Genomic DNA, 18,250 nt, shown 5'->3' on the forward strand with positions numbered 1-18,250 from the left:
AAAAATGTCATTTGTAATATGTTTTGTGAAAAATCAGTGGGTTTAAAACCATCACTACAACCCTAACAGAATTCCTTGGAAGGTGTAGTTGTCACGGGTAATGGGGAGGGGATAACACCAGATAACAAACAGAAGGAATAACAAACAGAAGGAATAGACTGGAGTCTAGGCCTCAAAGCTAAGTGAGAGGGATGGTGACCTCCTAGGAATCCCTAGACCTCTACCTGACTCCTTCCAGTATGAGTAGATCCTGAAGGTGGAAATACTCATTCACCAGAACCTTAGCCCTGGAGACCCTGGATGTCCTTAGGAGTGGTGGCAGGGAATGAGACTTCTGATTCCTCCCCAGATGAAGGAACCAGCATCTCCCTAGACAACAACACACACAAGCGAATAACAAAATGCAAAAACAACATGCACTTAGCTTAAAGAAGAATGGAGGAGCAGGAGATCCAAAGGAACAACACACCAGCTCAACCAACTCCACCAGGAAATATCAACCGCATGGTAAGCAGTGTGAGTCAGAACTAAATAGAGCCCCAGTAATGACCACAAGATACCCTCACGTGCCGCCAGTCTCTCAGATCTTCTCACCTCTGTCATGGGAGGGACCGTGACAGTACCCCCCCTCTACTGGTGACCTCTGGACACCAAGGGCCGACTTTATCAGGATGCGCCCTGTGAAAGGCCTTCACAAGGCGACTGGCATTAACGTCGGTCGCAGGAATCCATATTCTTTCCTCTGGACCGTAACCTTTCCAGTGCATGAGATACTGGAAAGATCTACGGAGAATTTGTGAGTTCACTATCCTGCCAATCTGAAATTCAAGATTACCGTCCACCAAGACAGGAGCAGGAGGACGGTTCAGCAGGTTCGACATATCTTTTCAGCAATGATTTGTGAAAAACATTATGAATTTTTAAAGTCTGCTGAAGTTCAAGACGAAAAGCAACCGGATTAATAATGGCAGAGATTTTATATGGCCCAATAAACCTTGGCCCCAACTTCCAAGAAGGTACTACTTCAACTTAATGTTTCTTGTGGACAGCCACACAGAATCACCCACTCTCAGGTCCGAACCACTCATACGTCTCTTGTCAGCCATACGTTTATACTTTTTGGCCATTTTTTTTTTTATTGTTTTGAATTTTCTGCCAAATTGATGGCAACGAAGAGGAAAATCTTTCCTCTTCCAGTATACCAGAATTCTGGACAATTGGACGCCCAGGCGAGTACAGAACGCCTTCCAGAATCTGGACACAAACTGAGTCCCCCTATCAGACACCATATCAGATGGGATATCGTGTAGTTTCACGATGTTATCAACAAACACTTGTGCGAGAGTTTTAGCATTAGGTAAACCTGATAATACTAATGTGCGACATCTTGCTGAAGTTATCAACAACCACCAGAATCACAGTTTTCCCTGAGGAATTAGGCAAATCTGTGATAAAAGGGTTTGAACAAGAAGGTAATAGTGGCTCTCCCAGATCTGACCCTGGGGTGGTGCTCTGTCTAGAGTGGTTCACCCAACCACTAGTAAATGAGGAAATAGAATAAGTAAAAAATAGGCAGGCACTCTATATCTGGTTTAATAGGATATTTTATTAGTAGTTAATTAATAAAAGGTAGGTGGTAAGGTCATTAGATCATTCATTAAAATTGGCAAATAAAATGGTGATGGTTGGTTGGTTGATTAAATACAAATATAAAGGCGAGTAAGGGATGGGTTGTGATGGTTGATCTATTTAAATCGTATATCTAAGGGATATTCAGATATATGTTAGTTGTAGGATTTATTTAGGTAACTATCCATAGAGTGGTTATGCGTGATGGTGAAAAAAAATATATATATAAAAAGAATAAGGATGATAGGTGAAAAAATATACTTATAAAAAAAAATAATAATAATAATGGTCCAATAAATAATGGAAATAGTCGGTGGGTTAATCCAATGTCACTTGTGCATATTGGGTAATAATGCGCTTGTTAGCAGAGCAGATGGTATATGCCGGCAGAGGGGGTATTGTTAAGTGTTCAAAGTCTAGTGTTTGCTATTGTCGGTGGCGTCCCACACGGCAAATAGCTTTACTCACCCCGCGGTCCAATCTCTGCTTTGCTTTAGTGCGGCGACAGGCGGTGTAGGTCTCCAGTGACCTGCTTACTCACGCTGTGTGTTGCACGCTTTCTTCAGCTGATTCGGCGTCTCACGTGATCTGACACGTGGTTTCTTGTATGCCGGTCAGCTGATGTTTCTCTCGTATGTTAAATTGATCGCATTGATTTCTTCTGGATGTGCGGCATTCCAAATTTCCTTTGCGAAGGCGTGGGTATTGGCGGGTAGTCTCAAGGATGATGCCAGGTAGTCAGACGCGTTTCGAGGTATTCCGACCTCTTCCTTAGTGGCCATCTCCTGAAGGAGAGTATGTGTTACCTTGGCATGCGCACAAGTCTCTCAAGCTGACACATAGCCCTCAATACATTTACAAAACCCTGGCCAGCAAAATCTCTGGGAAATGAGATCAAACGTGAATCTGCTCCCAGGGTGCCCCGTAAGAACAGTACTGTAATGTTCTTCAAACACCTTGTGCCGAAGCTCAGAAGGAACAAACAACTTCCCTGGAGGACAAGAATCAGGTGCATCTCCCTGAGCATCCAACACCTCTGCCTCAAGTTCAGGATAAAGGGTGGACACAACCACCCCATCAGCAAATATCAGGCCATGATCCTCTGAATTTACCACTGAAAAAGCATGTAATGCCTCATCAGACCAGACTGAGAAATCTGCACCTTTCTTAGTCATATCTGTTAATGGTTTAACAACAGTCGAGTAATTCTAAATACATTTACGGTAGTAGTTGGTGAACCCCAAAAATCGCATGAGCGCTTTCAGATTTTCAGGTCGATCCCAGTCCAACACAGCACAGACTTTTTCCAGATACTTTTTCCGGATCCATACGAAAACCCCAAGATGACAGTAGGTAACCCAGGAATTGCACTTCCTGAACTGCAAATACACACTTCTCCATCTTAGCATACAATTTATTATCCCTTAGGATCTGTAAGACCTGTCTCACGTGATCCTGATGCATCTCCATGTCAGGGGAATAAATTAAATTTTCATCCAGATACACTACCACAAACCTGCCCACCAGATGATGAAAGATGTAACATAGTACATAAAGTCGAAAAAAGACATTTGTCCATCCAGTTCGGCCTGTTATCCTGCAAGTTGATCCGGAGGAAGGTAAAAAACAAACAAACTGTGAGGTAGAAGCCAATTTTCCCCACTTTATGGGAATAAAAAATTCCTTCCCAACTCCAATCAGGCAATCAGAATAACTCCCGGGATCAACGACCCCTCTCTAGTAGCTATAGCCTGTAATATTATTACGCTCCAGAAATACATCCAGGCCCCTCTTGAATTCCTTTATTGTACTCACCATCACCACCTCCTCAGGCAGAGAGTTCCATAGTCTCACTGCTCTTACCGTAAAGAATCCTTTTCTATGTTTGTGTACAAACCTTCTTTCCTCCAGATGTCCACTCGTCACAGTCCTGGGGATAAATAGATGATGGGATAGATCTCTGTACTGACCCCTGATATATTTATACATATTAATTAGATCTCCCCTCAGTTGTCTTTTTTCTAAAGTGAATAACCCTAATTTTGATAATCTTTCAGGGTACTGTAGTTGCCCCATTCCAGTTATTACTTTAGTTGCCCTCCTCTGGACCTTCTCCAGCTCTGCTATGTCTGCCTTGTTTACAGGAGCCCAGAACTGTACACAGTACTCCATGTGTGGTCTGACTAGCGATTTGTAAAGTGGTAGGACTATGTTTTTATCACGGGCATCTATGCCCCTTCTGATGCAACCTATTATCTTATTGGCCTTGGCAGCAGCTGCCTGACACAGTTTTTTGCAGCTTAGTTTGCTGTTTATTAAAATTCCTAGATCCTTTTCCATGTCAGTGTTACCGAGTGTTTTATCATTTAGTATGTACGGGTGACTTGCATTATTCCTTCCCATGTGCATAACTTTACATTTGTCAGTGTTAAACCTCATCTGCCACTTATCTGCCCAAGCCTCCAATCTATCCAGATCCCTCTGTAGTAGTATACTGTCCTCTTCAGTGTAAATTACTTTACACAGTTTAGTGTCATCTGCAAAAATTTATACTTTACTTTGCAAGCCTTCTACAAGATCATTAATAAATATATTGAAGAGAATAGGGCCCAACACTGACCCCTGAGGTACCCCACTAGTGACAGTGACCCAATCTGAGTGTGTACCGTTAATAACCACCCTCTGTTTTCTATCATTGAGCCAGTTACTTACCCACATACAGACGTTTTCTCCCAGTCCGAGCATTCTCATTTTATATACTAACCTTTTATGTGGTACAGTGTCAAATGCTTTGGAGAAGTCCAGATATACGACATCCATTGATTCGCCGCTGTCAAGTCTAGAACTTACCTCCTCATAGAAAATGATTAAATTAGTTTGGCATGACGGATCCCTCACGAAGCCATGCTGATATGGCGTTATTTGCTTATTTCCGTTGAGATGCTCTAAAATAGCATCTCTCAGAAAACCTTCAAACAGTTTACCCACAACAGATGATAAACTTACTAGCCTATAGTTTCCAGGCTCTGTTTTTGGACCCTTTTTGAATATTGGCACCACATTTGCCATGCGCCAATCCTGTGGGACATTCCCTGTCAGTATAGAGTCCGCAAATATCAGAAATAAGGGTCTGGCTATGACATTACTTAATTCCCTTAGGATACGGGGGTCCTGGCGATTTGTCTATTTTAATCTTTTTAAGTCGCTGATGTACTTCTTCCTGGGTCAGACAGGACACTTTTAATGGGGAATTTATTTTTACATTCTGCATGTCATCTGCCAGTTTATTTTCCTCAGTGAATACATTGGAGAAAAAAATATTTAACAGCTTTGCTTTCTCCTCGTCGCTCTCTGCGACTCCCCCCTCATTACCCTTTAAAGAGCCGACACCTTCAGATTTATACTTTTTAACATTTATATAATTGAAGAACATTTTAGGGTTAGTTTTACTGTCTTTGGCAATTAATCTCTCGATCTCTAGTTTGGCCGCTTTTATTTGTTTTTTACATGTTCTATTTTTTCCTTATAGTTTTTCAGTGCTTCCGTGCTACCCTCCTGTTTTAGTGATTTAGATGCTTTCTTTTTGTCATTTATTGCTTTCTTTACAGTTCTATTTATCCACATTGGTTTCTTTTTGTTCCTTAACCTTTTATTCCCATACGGTATGTACCTCTCACAATGAGATTTTAGGATGTTTTTAAAGATATCCCATTTTGTGGCTGTATTTTTATTTTTGAGGACTTTGTCCCAGTTAGTTAGGCCTATGGCCTCTCTTAGTTGGCTAAATTTAGCTTTTTTGAAGTTTGGTATTTTTGTTCCTCCCTGTAGAAACGCTCTTTTGAATGATAATTGGAAGGTTATTACTTTATGGTCACTATTTCCCAGGTGTCCACCAACCTGCATGTCTGTTGTTCTGTCAGGCCTATTGGTTAATACTAAGTCCAGTATGGCCGTCCCTCTAGTCGGGTCCTGAACCAGTTGGGAGAGGTAATTGTCTTTGGTTATTGCCAAGAACCTGTTTCCCTTATGAGATATACAAGTTTCATTTTCCCAGTCTATATCTGGGTAGTTGAAGCCCCCCATAATAACCACCTCATTATGATTTGCCGCCTCGTCTATCTCGTTTAGTAGTAGATTTTCTGTGGACTCTGGTATATTAGGTGGTTTATAGTAAACTTCTATTAGTAATTTAATGTTGTTTTTAGCTCCATGTATCTCTACCCACAGTGACTCCACAACCCACAGTGACTCCACATGTTCATGTCCCTCACTTATATCTTCACGGAGTGTGGGCTTTAGACAAGACTTTACATAAAGGCAAACCCCTCCCCCTCTCCGGTTTTGACGATCCTTTCTAAACAGACTGTAACCTTGTACATTAACTGCCCAGTCATAGCTATCATCCAGCCATGTCTCAGTTATTCCCACTATGTCATAGTTCTCCTCACACATCACTAATTCCAGCTCCCCAGTTTTATTAGTCAGGCTTCTGGCATTAGTATACATACATTTGAGAGGTGTATGTATATTTTTTACAATACACCTTTCCTTCTGAACTGTTCTAGTCCCTCCTTCCATTCCTCCCCCAGTCCCACTACCTTGCCCCCGGTCTCTATCTGCACTATCTTCCCCTCCTATAGTGTAATTTCCCTCCCCCCCAGTCCCTAGTTTAAACACTCCTCCAACCTTTTAGCCATCTTTCTCCCCAGCACAGCTGCCCCTTCCCCATTGAGGTGCAGCCCGTCCCTACGATAGAGCCTGTAGCCGATAGAGAAGTCGGCCCAGTTCTCCAGGAACCCAAACCCCTCCTTCCTACACCAGTTCTTGAGCCACTTGTTAATCTCCCTTATCTCCCACTGCCTTTCTTGTGTGGCTCGTGGTACAGACAGTATTTCGGAAAATACTACCTTTGAGGTCCTTTCCCTAAGCTTTTGACCTAAATCCCTGAAATAATTTTTAAGGACTCTCCACCTACCTCTAACTCCAGCCCCACCCAGGAATCTGTCAACCCGATCCGCGATGTGTCAAACTCTAGCGCCAGGAAGACAGCACACTGTTCGGCGATCACGGTCTTTGTGACAGATTTTCCTATCTTTTCCCCTAATAATGGAGTCTCCCACTACCAGTACCTGTCTGGCCTGCCCTGGCCTTACAACGGTTTTTGGGTTTCGCTAATTACGATCGTAAATTTATCATGAATTTTTCTGTAATTGCTAAACCATTGACCGACCTTACTAAGAAAGGGGCGGATTTGGAGAATTGGTCTACCAAGGCCATTTCTTCATTTGAAACATTAAAAAAGGCATTTAGTAGCGCTCCCATTCTGATCCAGCCTGATCAGGAGAGACCCTTTATTGTGGAGGTGGATGCGTCCGAGGACGGCGCAGGAGCAGTCCTTTCACAAGGCCTGCTAGCCTCACTAACCTGAGACCGTGTGCCTTCTTCTCCAGGAAATTCTCTCCCACAGAGAGAAACTACGACATAGGGAATAGGGAGCTGCTGGCTATTAAATGGGCATTTGAGGAGTGGAGGCATTTTTTGGAGGGGGCAAGGCATCGGGTAACTGTTGTCACTGACCATAAAAACCTAATGTTTCTCGAGTCTGCTAAGAGGTTGAATCCCCGATGGGCTCTGTTTTTTACCCGTTTTGATTTCTCCATTACGTTCAGGCCGGGAAGTAAAAATGTGAAGGCAGACGCATTATCTCGGAGCTTCCATGCTTTTCAACCCACTGAGGCACCGCCTGAATCCATCCTACCAGCAAACATCTTCTTAGCGGCTCTAACCCAGGATATCTCGGCTCGCATTAAGGCTGAACAACATCTGGCACCGGCATCCACCCCAACAGATAAGTTGTTTCTTCCCGTACAATTTTGTCTGCAGCTGTTGGGAGAGTGTCACGATTCTGCCTTTTGTGGACATCCGGGTTTTAAGGGCACTAAGGATCTGGTTTCTAGATCTTATTGGTGGCCCACTCTGACCAGGGATGTCAAGTCCTACGTGTCAGCCTGTGAGGTTTGTGCCAGGTCTAAGACACCTAGGACTCGCCCTGCTGGTAACCTACGACCCCTACCCATTCCCAGTAGACACTGGTCCCATATCTCGATGGACTTTATAACTGACCTACCGCTGGCGGAGGGTAAGACTGTGGTTTGGGTAGTGGTCGATAGGTTTAGCAAGATGGTTCATTTTATTCCCCTGTCTAAACCTCCGAATGCAAAAACCCTGGCGTCTATTTTTGTGAGAGAGATTGTTTGTTTACATGGTATCCTGGAAAATATTGTTTCTGACAGGGGTGTGCAGTTTGTGTCCAAATTCTGGAGGGCCTTCTGTCAAAGATATAAAATTTCATTGTCTTTTTCTTCCGCCTACCATCCTGAGAGTTATGGCCAGACTGAACGCCTTAATCAGTCTGTGGAACAATTCTTGAGGTTGTATGTTGCTGATGACCAGCAATTATGGGTCAAATTCTTCTTATTCTTTGAATAACCGTGTCAATTCTTCTGCTGGGGTCTCCCCTTTCTTTTGTAACCATGGTTTTCATTCCTCTTTTCATTCTGGGTCGTCCGTCTCCTCCTCTAACCCTGAAGCGGATAAACTCTCCTCCGAACTGTGCACAGTTTGGGCCCGGGTTCAATCGAACCTAGAAAATGCTCAAAGTTCTCAAAAACTCAAGGCCGATAGGAGACATTCCAAGGGGGTGAACTTTCAGGTTGGGGATAAAGTATGGTTGTCCTCCAAGAATCTATCTCTCAAGGTAGCTTCTAGAAAATTTGCGCCTCGTTTTATTGGACCGTATAAGATCACGGAGGTGATTAATCCGGTATCGTTTAAGTTGGAGCTGCCCGAGTCGTTCCACATTCATAATGTATTTCATAAATCTCTACTTAAAAAGTATTTTGAACCCGTTGTACCGTTGAATGCCTTGCCTCCGCCGATTCTAGTTAGTGATGCTGTCGAGTATGTGGTGCCTAAAATTTCATTTAGAACACCCTGAAAGGCCATCGCCTGAAGTCTTGGGTCCGGTGGCCCCTCGTAAAAGGGGGGGTACTGTCACGGGGCGCCAAAGGTGCACTCGGTCTCCCATCAGCCGCAGACCTGCTGCTTAGCTTCGGGAGCGAGGATCTGTGTTTGGCCTCGTTCCCAGGGCGGCTTTGCTAGCTGGGAGGCTCCCTGCTCCTCAGTCTGCCTTGAGCGCCGAGCTGATCACTCGGTGCTCGACTTGTCTGTCTGTCGGTCATGTGACTCTGGCCACGTCACATGACCCTCAGACCCCACTATAAATACAGGCAGCCTGCTGGCGACAGGTTCCTGGCTATTTGTTGGACTAATGAATACTCACCTGATCCTGTTCTCTGACGATCCTTTGCCTGCTCCTCCTGTACTGCGCATCCCTCCTGGTATTGTGACCTCGGCTCCCACCTGACTACTCTTTACGGACTCCTCTAGTACTTCTCTACTCTCCTGGTATTTGACCCCGGCTTCTCCTGACCATTCTTTGCTTAACCCTTTGTACTGCTTAGCTCTCTTGGTTCTGACCCGGTCCGTTCACGTTCCGTATTTTGTCTTTTCTGTCTTCCCTGCACATATCCTAAGTAAGGGACTGTCGTCCAGTTGTCCCCTGTCATCAGGACTTGTGAGGCAGGTAGGCAGGGCCAGGGGTGAGGGTGGAGCGCAGTGGTCGCTATCCTGCCCCCTGTGTGTGTGTGGACGTGACCGTTACATGTCATCTGTGGGAATAGGCTATTTGATATATTTAAAAAAAAATATGGTTAATAAATGCCAGGTGGATCCCTTTCCTCAATCTTTTCCAAATCTGGGGCTTTGATGGGTAGATAGAAATGTCTCTTTTGTTAAATACTTCCCTTTATTTTCACTATATTTTTATTTCCATTGTTATATGGAGAGTGATGTATACTCATACTTCTAAAGCTTGTATTATGAGGTTTATCAGAAGAGAAGTATTCTCTTTTAAAGGGGTTGTCCGATTTATATTTATTGATGACCTATCCTCAGGATAGGTCATCAATATCAGAGCAGATGTAATTACACTTAACCGTCCCATTCATTTCAATGGGACGGATCGCTCCTATACACTTGTATTACGGTTAGGTGTAATTACATCTGCTCACTGCTGCAGATGCAACAGCGAGAAGGGAGGCAGTGCTGACACGGCGCGCGCCTCCTCTTCAAACAGCTGATCGGCGGGGGTGCCGGGTGTTGGACCCCCGCCAATCTGATATTGATGACCTATCCTGAGGATAGGTCATCAATAAATATAACTTGGACAACCCCTTTAAGTTTTGTTCTATGCTACACTGTCGTTCTATTGTTTAGTGGCATATTACCATTAATTGTGTACTTTTTGTACTGTATGACTACTGAACATCATTCAAGACTGGGATTGTATATCTTTACAATGAATGCTTTTTTCAATATAATGTATTTTGTATATATCTATATTTTATTCTCATATGTGTGTCATGGATATTTATTTATTTATTATATTAACCCCTTCTACCACAGGCCAGTTTTCACCCTCCTGCCCAGGCCTATTTTGCAAATCTGACACGTGTCACTTGATGTGGTAATAACTTTGGAATGGTTACTTATCTAATTGATTCTGAGATTGTTTTCTGGTGACACATTTTACAGAAAATTTGGAAAAATTCACATTTTTCTAAATTTGAATTTCTCTACTTTCAAGATAGTAATACCTCATAAAATAGTTATCAGTCAACATTCCCCATATGGCTATTATATGTTGGAAATGTAATTTTATTTTGTTAGGATGTTAGAAGGCTTAGAATTTTTTAAGCAATTTTTCAAATTTTCAAGAAAATTTCCAAAACAGTTTTTTAAGCACCAATTTAGTTATAAAGTGATTTTGAGGGGCTTACATAATAGAAACCATCTATAAATGACCCAATTTTACAAACTGCACCCCTCAAATTATTTAAAACTGATGTCACAAACTTTTTTAACCCTTAAAGCAAAATGGAGGTGAAATGTCAAAATTTAATTTAATTATTTTTTGCAGATTTTCTGTTAATCTATTTTTCCTGCAGCACAGCAAGGGTTATCAGCAAAACAAACCTCAATATTTATTACCCTGATTCTGAAGTTTACAGAAATACCCCATATGTGTTTGTAAACTGCTCTATTACACAATTATATATTCTAATTGCACTGCCTGGAATTGGGCCTACAGAAAATTTGAATCAGATCGAAGAACACCAATGCAAATCCAGGAGTATACAGTAATAGGGGACATATAAAACTTAACTTTTATTGACATTACATTAAAATAGTAACAAATAAAGCTCCCATTAGTAAATAATCCAAGTGTCACTTCTTAGTGCACAGTAAATAGTTATTTAAAGTATTTAAAGGCGTGGTATTACCTTGTCAGTAGAGGATTCCTGGTACTGTCACTGCCAATCTGGTTTTGCTGACGCTGTATCCTTTGACTGTGTCCTGGACCTTGTGTTGCTGAAGGTTGAAGTCTAGTTGTGGTATAACAAAATATCCAGCGGTTAAGTATAGTGAAGTATAGTCAGAAGAGAGGGAGTGCCATATGGTTTTTGGAGGGCAGATTTTGTTGAAATGGTTTTTGGGCGCCATGTTGTATTTGAAGAGACCCTGAGGCACCCCAAAAAGTGACCTAATTTTGGAAACTACAGCCCAGAAGGAGTTTAGTTAGGGGTGAATCTGAGAACTTTTACCCCACAGGCATTTAACAGAATTTATAAAGTCTTGGCTGTGAAAATGAAAAATTTCATTTCTTCCAATAAAATGTTAATTTAGCCCCAAATCTTTTATTTTTACAAGGGGTAACAGGGGAAAAAGCACCTCTTAATTTGTTATCCATTTTCTCCTGAATACGGCAACACCCCATAAGTGGATATAAACTGCTGTAGGGGCACACTACAGGACCCACAATGGAAGGAGCTCATATGTGTTTTGCAGTGCAGATTTTGATGAATTGGTTTGCAGGCACCATGTTGGTATTGAACAGTCTCTCGAGTACCAGTCCACTTATTTTCTGACAACCTATGTTTTTCTCTGTGTTTGGACATATTTTTTGTAGCCATCATCATTGGTTCTATTTTGGGGTACATACAACCTTTTGATCACTTTTTATTTTCCATTTTGGGAAGCAGGATAAAGAAATACAGCAATTCTGCCATTGTTTTTTGGGTTTATTATTGTGGCATACACTGTTCAGAAACCATGACATAGTTATTCTGCTGGTCAGTATGATTACAGAGATGCCAAGTTTATATAGTTTTTTTTTAAACATTTTAGTGCTTTTATACAGAGCAATTTGTAAAGAAAAATCATGTTTTTGTGTTGCCATTTTCTGAAATCATCTAAAAAATTTTTTTAAGGCAACTGTCTTATCTAGAGGCTAATTTTTTGTGGAATGAGGTGGAGCTTTCATTATTACTTATTTAGGGTGCATACAACTTTTTGATCACATGGTATTACACTTTTCATGAGGCATGGTGACCTGTTTTGGCACCATATTTATTTCGTTTTTTTATGGCATTCACCTGATGGGGTGGATCATATGACATTTTTATAGAGCCAGTCGTTATAGATGTGGCAATACCCAGTATGTCTATTTTTCTTTTATTATCTATTCTTTACAATTTTATGACTTAATTATAGAAAATGGGCCCTTTTTTTTTTTTTTTACTTGAAACATTTTTTTTTTTATTAGGTAAAACTGTTTTTTCAATTGTTTTCTACTTTTTATTTTTGTCCCACCATGGGACTTTTGGGCTTCTGATCTTCTCTACAATGCATTACAATACATCGTGTATTGTAATGCATTATCAGTGTAATACATTGACATAATGATTATGAGACCCAGCCTAGAGGCTGGGTCTCACAGGCTTCTGTAGCTGGCAGGCTCCAATGCCTGTGAAAGGCATTAGGCTGCCATAGCAGACATTGGGTCCCCGTCACTGCAGCACGAGGACCTGATGGGGACGGAGAGAGACCCCCCTCCCCCCATAAATCTGACCACGGCATACAAGGGGTTAATGCTCCGGCATTAGTGTATTCATCAATGCCGGCGTATACAGCAGGGGCTCAGCTATCAGGAACAGCCAGGCCCCTGACACTGATTGAGTGGGCTCAACTCCTGCACTCTCCAGATCAGAGTGCTGTACATGTACGCTGGACGTGAAGGGGTTAAAGATAAATCTGCACCTATGAGTTCAGTTATACTTTAAAATAGGGCTGAAACGATTACTCAATTGAATCGAGTAATTCGACATAAAAAAATCCTCAATGCAAATTTTTTGCATCGAGGATTCGTTTGTGTCATGTCACCACGGAGCAGGGAGTGAAGCGCTTGCTACTACTTTCTGCTCTGTGGTCACCCGCCGGCCCGTACCGCGCTGCACTTTCAGCCCTGACACATCATCAGGACATAGTGCACGTATGCGTGCACTATGACCCGACGCCTTGTGATGTCAGGATGGCAGTGCAGCGTGGAGCGGTACCCCTACAGGAAAGGTAAGTACTGGCACTGGGGGGCAAGCTGATGGCACTTAGGGGGGCAAGCTGATGGCACTTAGGGGGGCAGCTGATGACACTGGGGTGGGGAGAGCTGAAGGCACTGGGGGAACAGAGCTGATGGTACGGGGAGGAGCTGATGGCACTAGGGGGAACTGACGCACTTGAGCTGAACGCATAGGGGGAACGAAGGGTGTTGGGGAATGATGGCAGGGGGTCTGATGAGTTTTTATTAAAGAAAACAGTCTATTAATTCCTTTTTTCTTATTAGAGTACTTGATTAATCGTAAAAATAATCGGTAGAATACTCGATTGCTAAAATAATCGTTTACTGCAGCCCTACTTTAATGTGTAACTGTCGTTTCAGGTAATTTTTTCTGAATAAGCTAACATGTGGGTACACATGAGGAATTACACTATTTTTGTCAATTTTATGGTTTGCATCCCAAAAATATTAGTATTTTTTTGTAATGTAATCTGTAATTTTTTTCTGAGCTGGTGGCTGGAGACTAACTGGTATCATGTCTGCCATGCACAGGACATGGCTAAACAGGGGGATCCTACTTCTTAACTCTCTGTAGCACACCTTCAGAAGCAGCATCAGTAATTGAAGTGACTACTCAGCAGTACTGCAGCAGCCCATTCCTTCTCCCCTTTCCATAGACTTCTATGCAATTTGAGCATTCATTGAGTAGGCAGCCCATCTTCACTGAAAAGGGATGGGACCGGTGAATAGATTTTTTTTTTTCTGGGGGGGGGGGTAGAGCCTGATAAGAAGAGAAGCGCCTTTCTTTAATAACATATATTACAATATATTCACTTGTATCATTCATTTATATAAAAAAAACTAATTCCCAGTTCCTCTTTGCACTTTGCTAATTCCTTCCACATACTGTTTTGCAGAGAAATTAAATTGGGTCTTCTTTTGTTTGTAAAATCTTATTCACTATACAAACTTTTTTCCTCTTTTTTTATTTTTATTCTAAAGGTTTTCTGCTGTACAAGAAGAATTGTATCAGTCTGTACTGGAAGTGCAAAAGTCTTGCCTTAATCTTTGCACCCCAGGCACAAGCCTGGAGAACCTCTATAGTCATATGTTGACTCAACTGGGAACCGAACTCAGGAACCTAGGCATTGTGCAGAAAAGGTGCAATGACAGTCAACTTTTCAAAGTAGGTTTGTTTTCACTTTGTACAAAGATATTTTTGCACAGAAACTGCTCTGAATTCACATAATTAAAAAAGTTATCCATGACATGCATATTATTGATGTTTTTGCTTTTTTTCCAGTATCCAATAAAATTTCGTGATGATTAATGATGAGCGGAATGATGGATGTTCAGGTTCGGCTGAACTTTGTTTCAAAGTTCGGTCCGGGTTCCAAACTTGACCATGAACAACAAACCTCATTGAAGTCAATGGGGACCCAAACTTTGGGGCTGAAAAATTGCTGTAAATAAGTAATAGGAAGCGCTAGAGGGCTGCAAAAGGATCCACCATGGGTGTAAGAGCAGTACAGTTGCCCTGTAAACAAATGTGGATAGGGAATCTACTTAAAAGAACATAAAATACATAAAAAAAAATAATAATCTTGAACCAGAAGGCGGAAGTCCAAGTGGAGTAGGAAATTGAGGAGGCTGTAGACGTGTAGGTGGAAGAGGCAGAGGAGAAAGCCAAAACTGTTTTTGTGGGGGGGTTCTTTAAATTTTGTTTGGGTGCGGCCGGTATACTTCTCTACTCTGCCAATATAAACAAATAATAATCTTGAGCCAGGAGGTGGAGGTCCGAGTAGAGGAGGAGGAGGTGGACGTGGGGGTGTAGATGGAAGAGACCGGGGAGGAAGCCGACACTGTTTCTGTTTTGTTTTTTTAAATGTGTCTGTCAATTCTGTGTGTGACCTTTAGCCATTTTTGGGGTGCGGCCGGTATACTTCTCCATTCTGCCAATATAAGAAATAATAATCTTGAGACACGAGGTGGAGGTCTGAATGGATGAGGAGGGGGACATGGCAGTGTAGACGGAAGAAATAGCAAACAATTTTTTTTCCCTTAAATTTTGTTTTTTGGGGTTTGTGAGGGCACCAAAACATTGCGAAATAGCAAAGAGAACGCACAAAGTGCGCTGAAGTATAACAATGGCTGGGTGCGGCCGGTATACTTCTCCACTTTGCCATTATAAGACATAATAATCTTGAGCCAGGAGGTGGAAGTCTGAGTGGAGGAGGAGGTGGACATGGCGGTGTAGGCGGAAGATATAGCCAATACATTTTTATTTTACATAAATTTGTTTTTTTGGGATCGTGGGGGCCCTAAAACATTGGGAAATAGCAAAGAGAATGCACAAAGGGCGCTGGAGTATTATAACAATGACTGTGTGCGGCCGGTATACTTCTCTACTCTGCCAATATAAGACATAATAATCTTGAGCCAGGAGGTGGAGGTCCGAGTGGGGGAGGAGGCAGAGGAGATAGCCAAATTTTTTGTTGTTGTTTTTTTTTTTTATTACATTTTTTCTTTTCTTTGTGGAGGCCCCAAAACATTGGAAAATAGCAAAGAGAATGCACAAAGTGCGCTGGAGTATAACAATGGCTGAGTGCGGCCGGAATACCTCTCTAATCTGCCCAAGTCCTGTGGGATCTATGCCTGGTTAATTTTAATGAATGTGAGCTTGTGCATGTTGGCTGTGGACAGGCGGATGCGCCTGTCCGTGATCACCCCCCCTTGCCGTGCTAAACACACGTTCGGACAATACACTTGCCGCCGGGCAGGCAAACATGTGCAAGACATAAAGGTCAAGTTCAGGCAATGTGCCCAATTTGGAGGCCTAGAAGAAATGGGGCAGACCCATCAGTCAGTACATGCAGACGTATGCACGTGTACTCTTCCACCGCGTTGCTGAAACGCTACCTCCTGCTAAGACGGTCCGTGGCAGATGGTGGTGCTGGATGTTGTGGCATGCCGACAAAGCTTTTCCACATTTCGGCCATGCTAACCCTCCCTTCTGAGGTGGTGGCGGTGCCCCAGCTGAGTTCCTCCTTCGCCTCCTGCTTCCACTGAGCCCCTGCTGACAGGTGGGAACTCCATCAGTAGCTCATCTTCCGCGCATCTTCCGATCTCGCTCCAGTGACGCAAGTAAGGACAGAACGTTGTCGTTGTAGCAGGGATCCAGCAGGGTGGCCACCCAGTAATCAGCACTGGTAAGAGGAGGAGAGCGCTCGCTGGCACTGTCATACAAGTGGAGAAATTAGCATATCACAAAAGTACTATTTTTAAAGAATTTAAAGCACAGCCAGAGGTAAGAGGGGTATATATGGACTATGCGTACATTAGCAATTGTATTAAGTCCAATACTGAAAATTGCTGTTTGGGGGGGTGACAGAAGCCCTTTAAATTTTTAAAACTCTCCATCTCATTCAGATGGAATGGCAGCATTTCAAAGGCCAGGAACTTTGGAATGCTGGCGTTCAGGGCCAGGGCTTGTTGGTGGGTAGGTGGGTGTACTTCCTCTTTCTCTCCAGTGTTTGGGGGATGGACAGCTGAACACTTCCATGGAACAGTGTGGATATGCTCGGTGACACTGGTGGTGGTGTTGCTGTCACATGCTCACTTTGAGGGCTGCCAGATGGCCCTTCAGAGGGGGAGGAAGAGGCAGAGACTGCAGCAGAAGAGGGAGCAGGAGGAGCCTCAGATCTTTTGTGGTTTTTCTTGTGTCTACTCCACTGCAGCTCATGCTTTGCAGATACTGTAGATGCCGGGTTATGCAGGTATTGCTCAGATTTAGAACATTTATGCCTCGCATTAGCACTGATTGCACAGCGTGCAAACCACTCGTGTCTTGTTGTCAGCACATTGTCTGAAGAACTGCCATGTCAGGGAACTCCTTTGAACTGGCTTTGATGTGCTCTGTCCCTTGGCACGTTGGGCAGTAGCAGGCCTTTTGGGTACAGGCTGGCCACTCTTTTTTTCACCCCGCTCCTTCGTTTGCTGTATGGTTGTGGCGCTGTGTGACCTCCACCTCTTCCTCTGAACTGCACACGTCACTCTGATGACCTGGATGCCATATAAGGTCTAGGACCTCATCATCCTCCACATCATATTCCACCCACTCCTCACCCCTGCCCTCCCGGCCGCTCTGCACATTGCAGAAAGCCACAGCAGTTGACACCTGTGTTTCGTCATCATCAGCAGAGACGTGCTGCGGCGGTACTCTCACATTCTCATCCTCAAACATAAGTGGTTGGGTATCAGTGCACTCAATCTCTTCCACTTCTGGCGCAGGGCTAGGTGGATGGGCCACGGAAACCCTGCCAGCAGAGTCATCAAAAAGCATAAGTGACTTCTGCATAACTTGGGGCTCAGCAGGGGTTGAGGTGGAAGACAGATGCCCGTGGACTTTCAGCAGTGGATCAGGTGGTAGACAATGTGAATGAACTGGAGGCATTCTCAGCCACCCAATCTGCTACCGCCTCTACTTGTTCTAGCCTCACCATTTGTAGAACGGTATTCTGGCCTTCAAAATTATGTAGCACCTCCTGTCGCCTGCGTGCACCAGAAGAAGGTGTTTCATTTGGGTACGTAGCGGGCACAACGTCGTCTCCCTACAGCAGGAGCTCCACTGACACCAGCAGAAGCACAACCTCCGCTACGTCCCCTAGATGATGCACCTTTCCTTTTTTACGGTCACCCACCAAATTGGCTGACAGACAAGCAATTGTATTTCTGTGTCACGGGTGCACCCCATAAAATGGCTGTAGGTCACCAACACAATTAACAGACTGATTAAATCTCCCATTACAGTAAGACGGATGCAACGGTGGACCTTGGAACCCCAAAAAATGGCTTTATGTCACCGACAAAATTAACATACTGATTAACTCTCCCATTACAGTAAGACAAATGAAAATGTGTTATTAAAAAAAAAATTGCTTTGTGTCACTGACACAATTAACAGGCTGATTAACTCTGCTATTACAGTTAGGCCCCTTTCACACGGGCGAGTATTCCGCGCGGATGCGATGCGTGAGGGGAACGCATTGCACCCGCACTGAAAACCGACCCATTCATTTCTATGGGGCTGTTCACATGAGCGGTGAT

At 43.3% G+C, this 18,250-nt stretch overlaps 1 protein-coding gene across 2 annotated transcripts in view; it reads left to right on the forward strand.

The window, feature by feature from the left end:
• The window catches only part of XPNPEP3 (X-prolyl aminopeptidase 3), a 720,273-nt gene that overhangs the window by 558,279 nt on the left and 143,744 nt on the right, over positions 1-18,250 (forward strand). For both annotated transcript variants that reach the window (XM_040406553.1, XM_040406552.1), the window contains one exon: positions 14,147-14,330. In XM_040406553.1, coding sequence (XP_040262487.1) covers positions 14,147-14,330 — 184 coding nt within the window. The remainder of the gene's footprint in view (positions 1-14,146; positions 14,331-18,250) is intronic.

Source organism: Bufo bufo, chromosome 9 (genome assembly GCF_905171765.1).
Source record: "Bufo bufo chromosome 9, aBufBuf1.1, whole genome shotgun sequence".
NCBI lineage: Eukaryota > Metazoa > Chordata > Amphibia > Anura > Bufonidae > Bufo > Bufo bufo.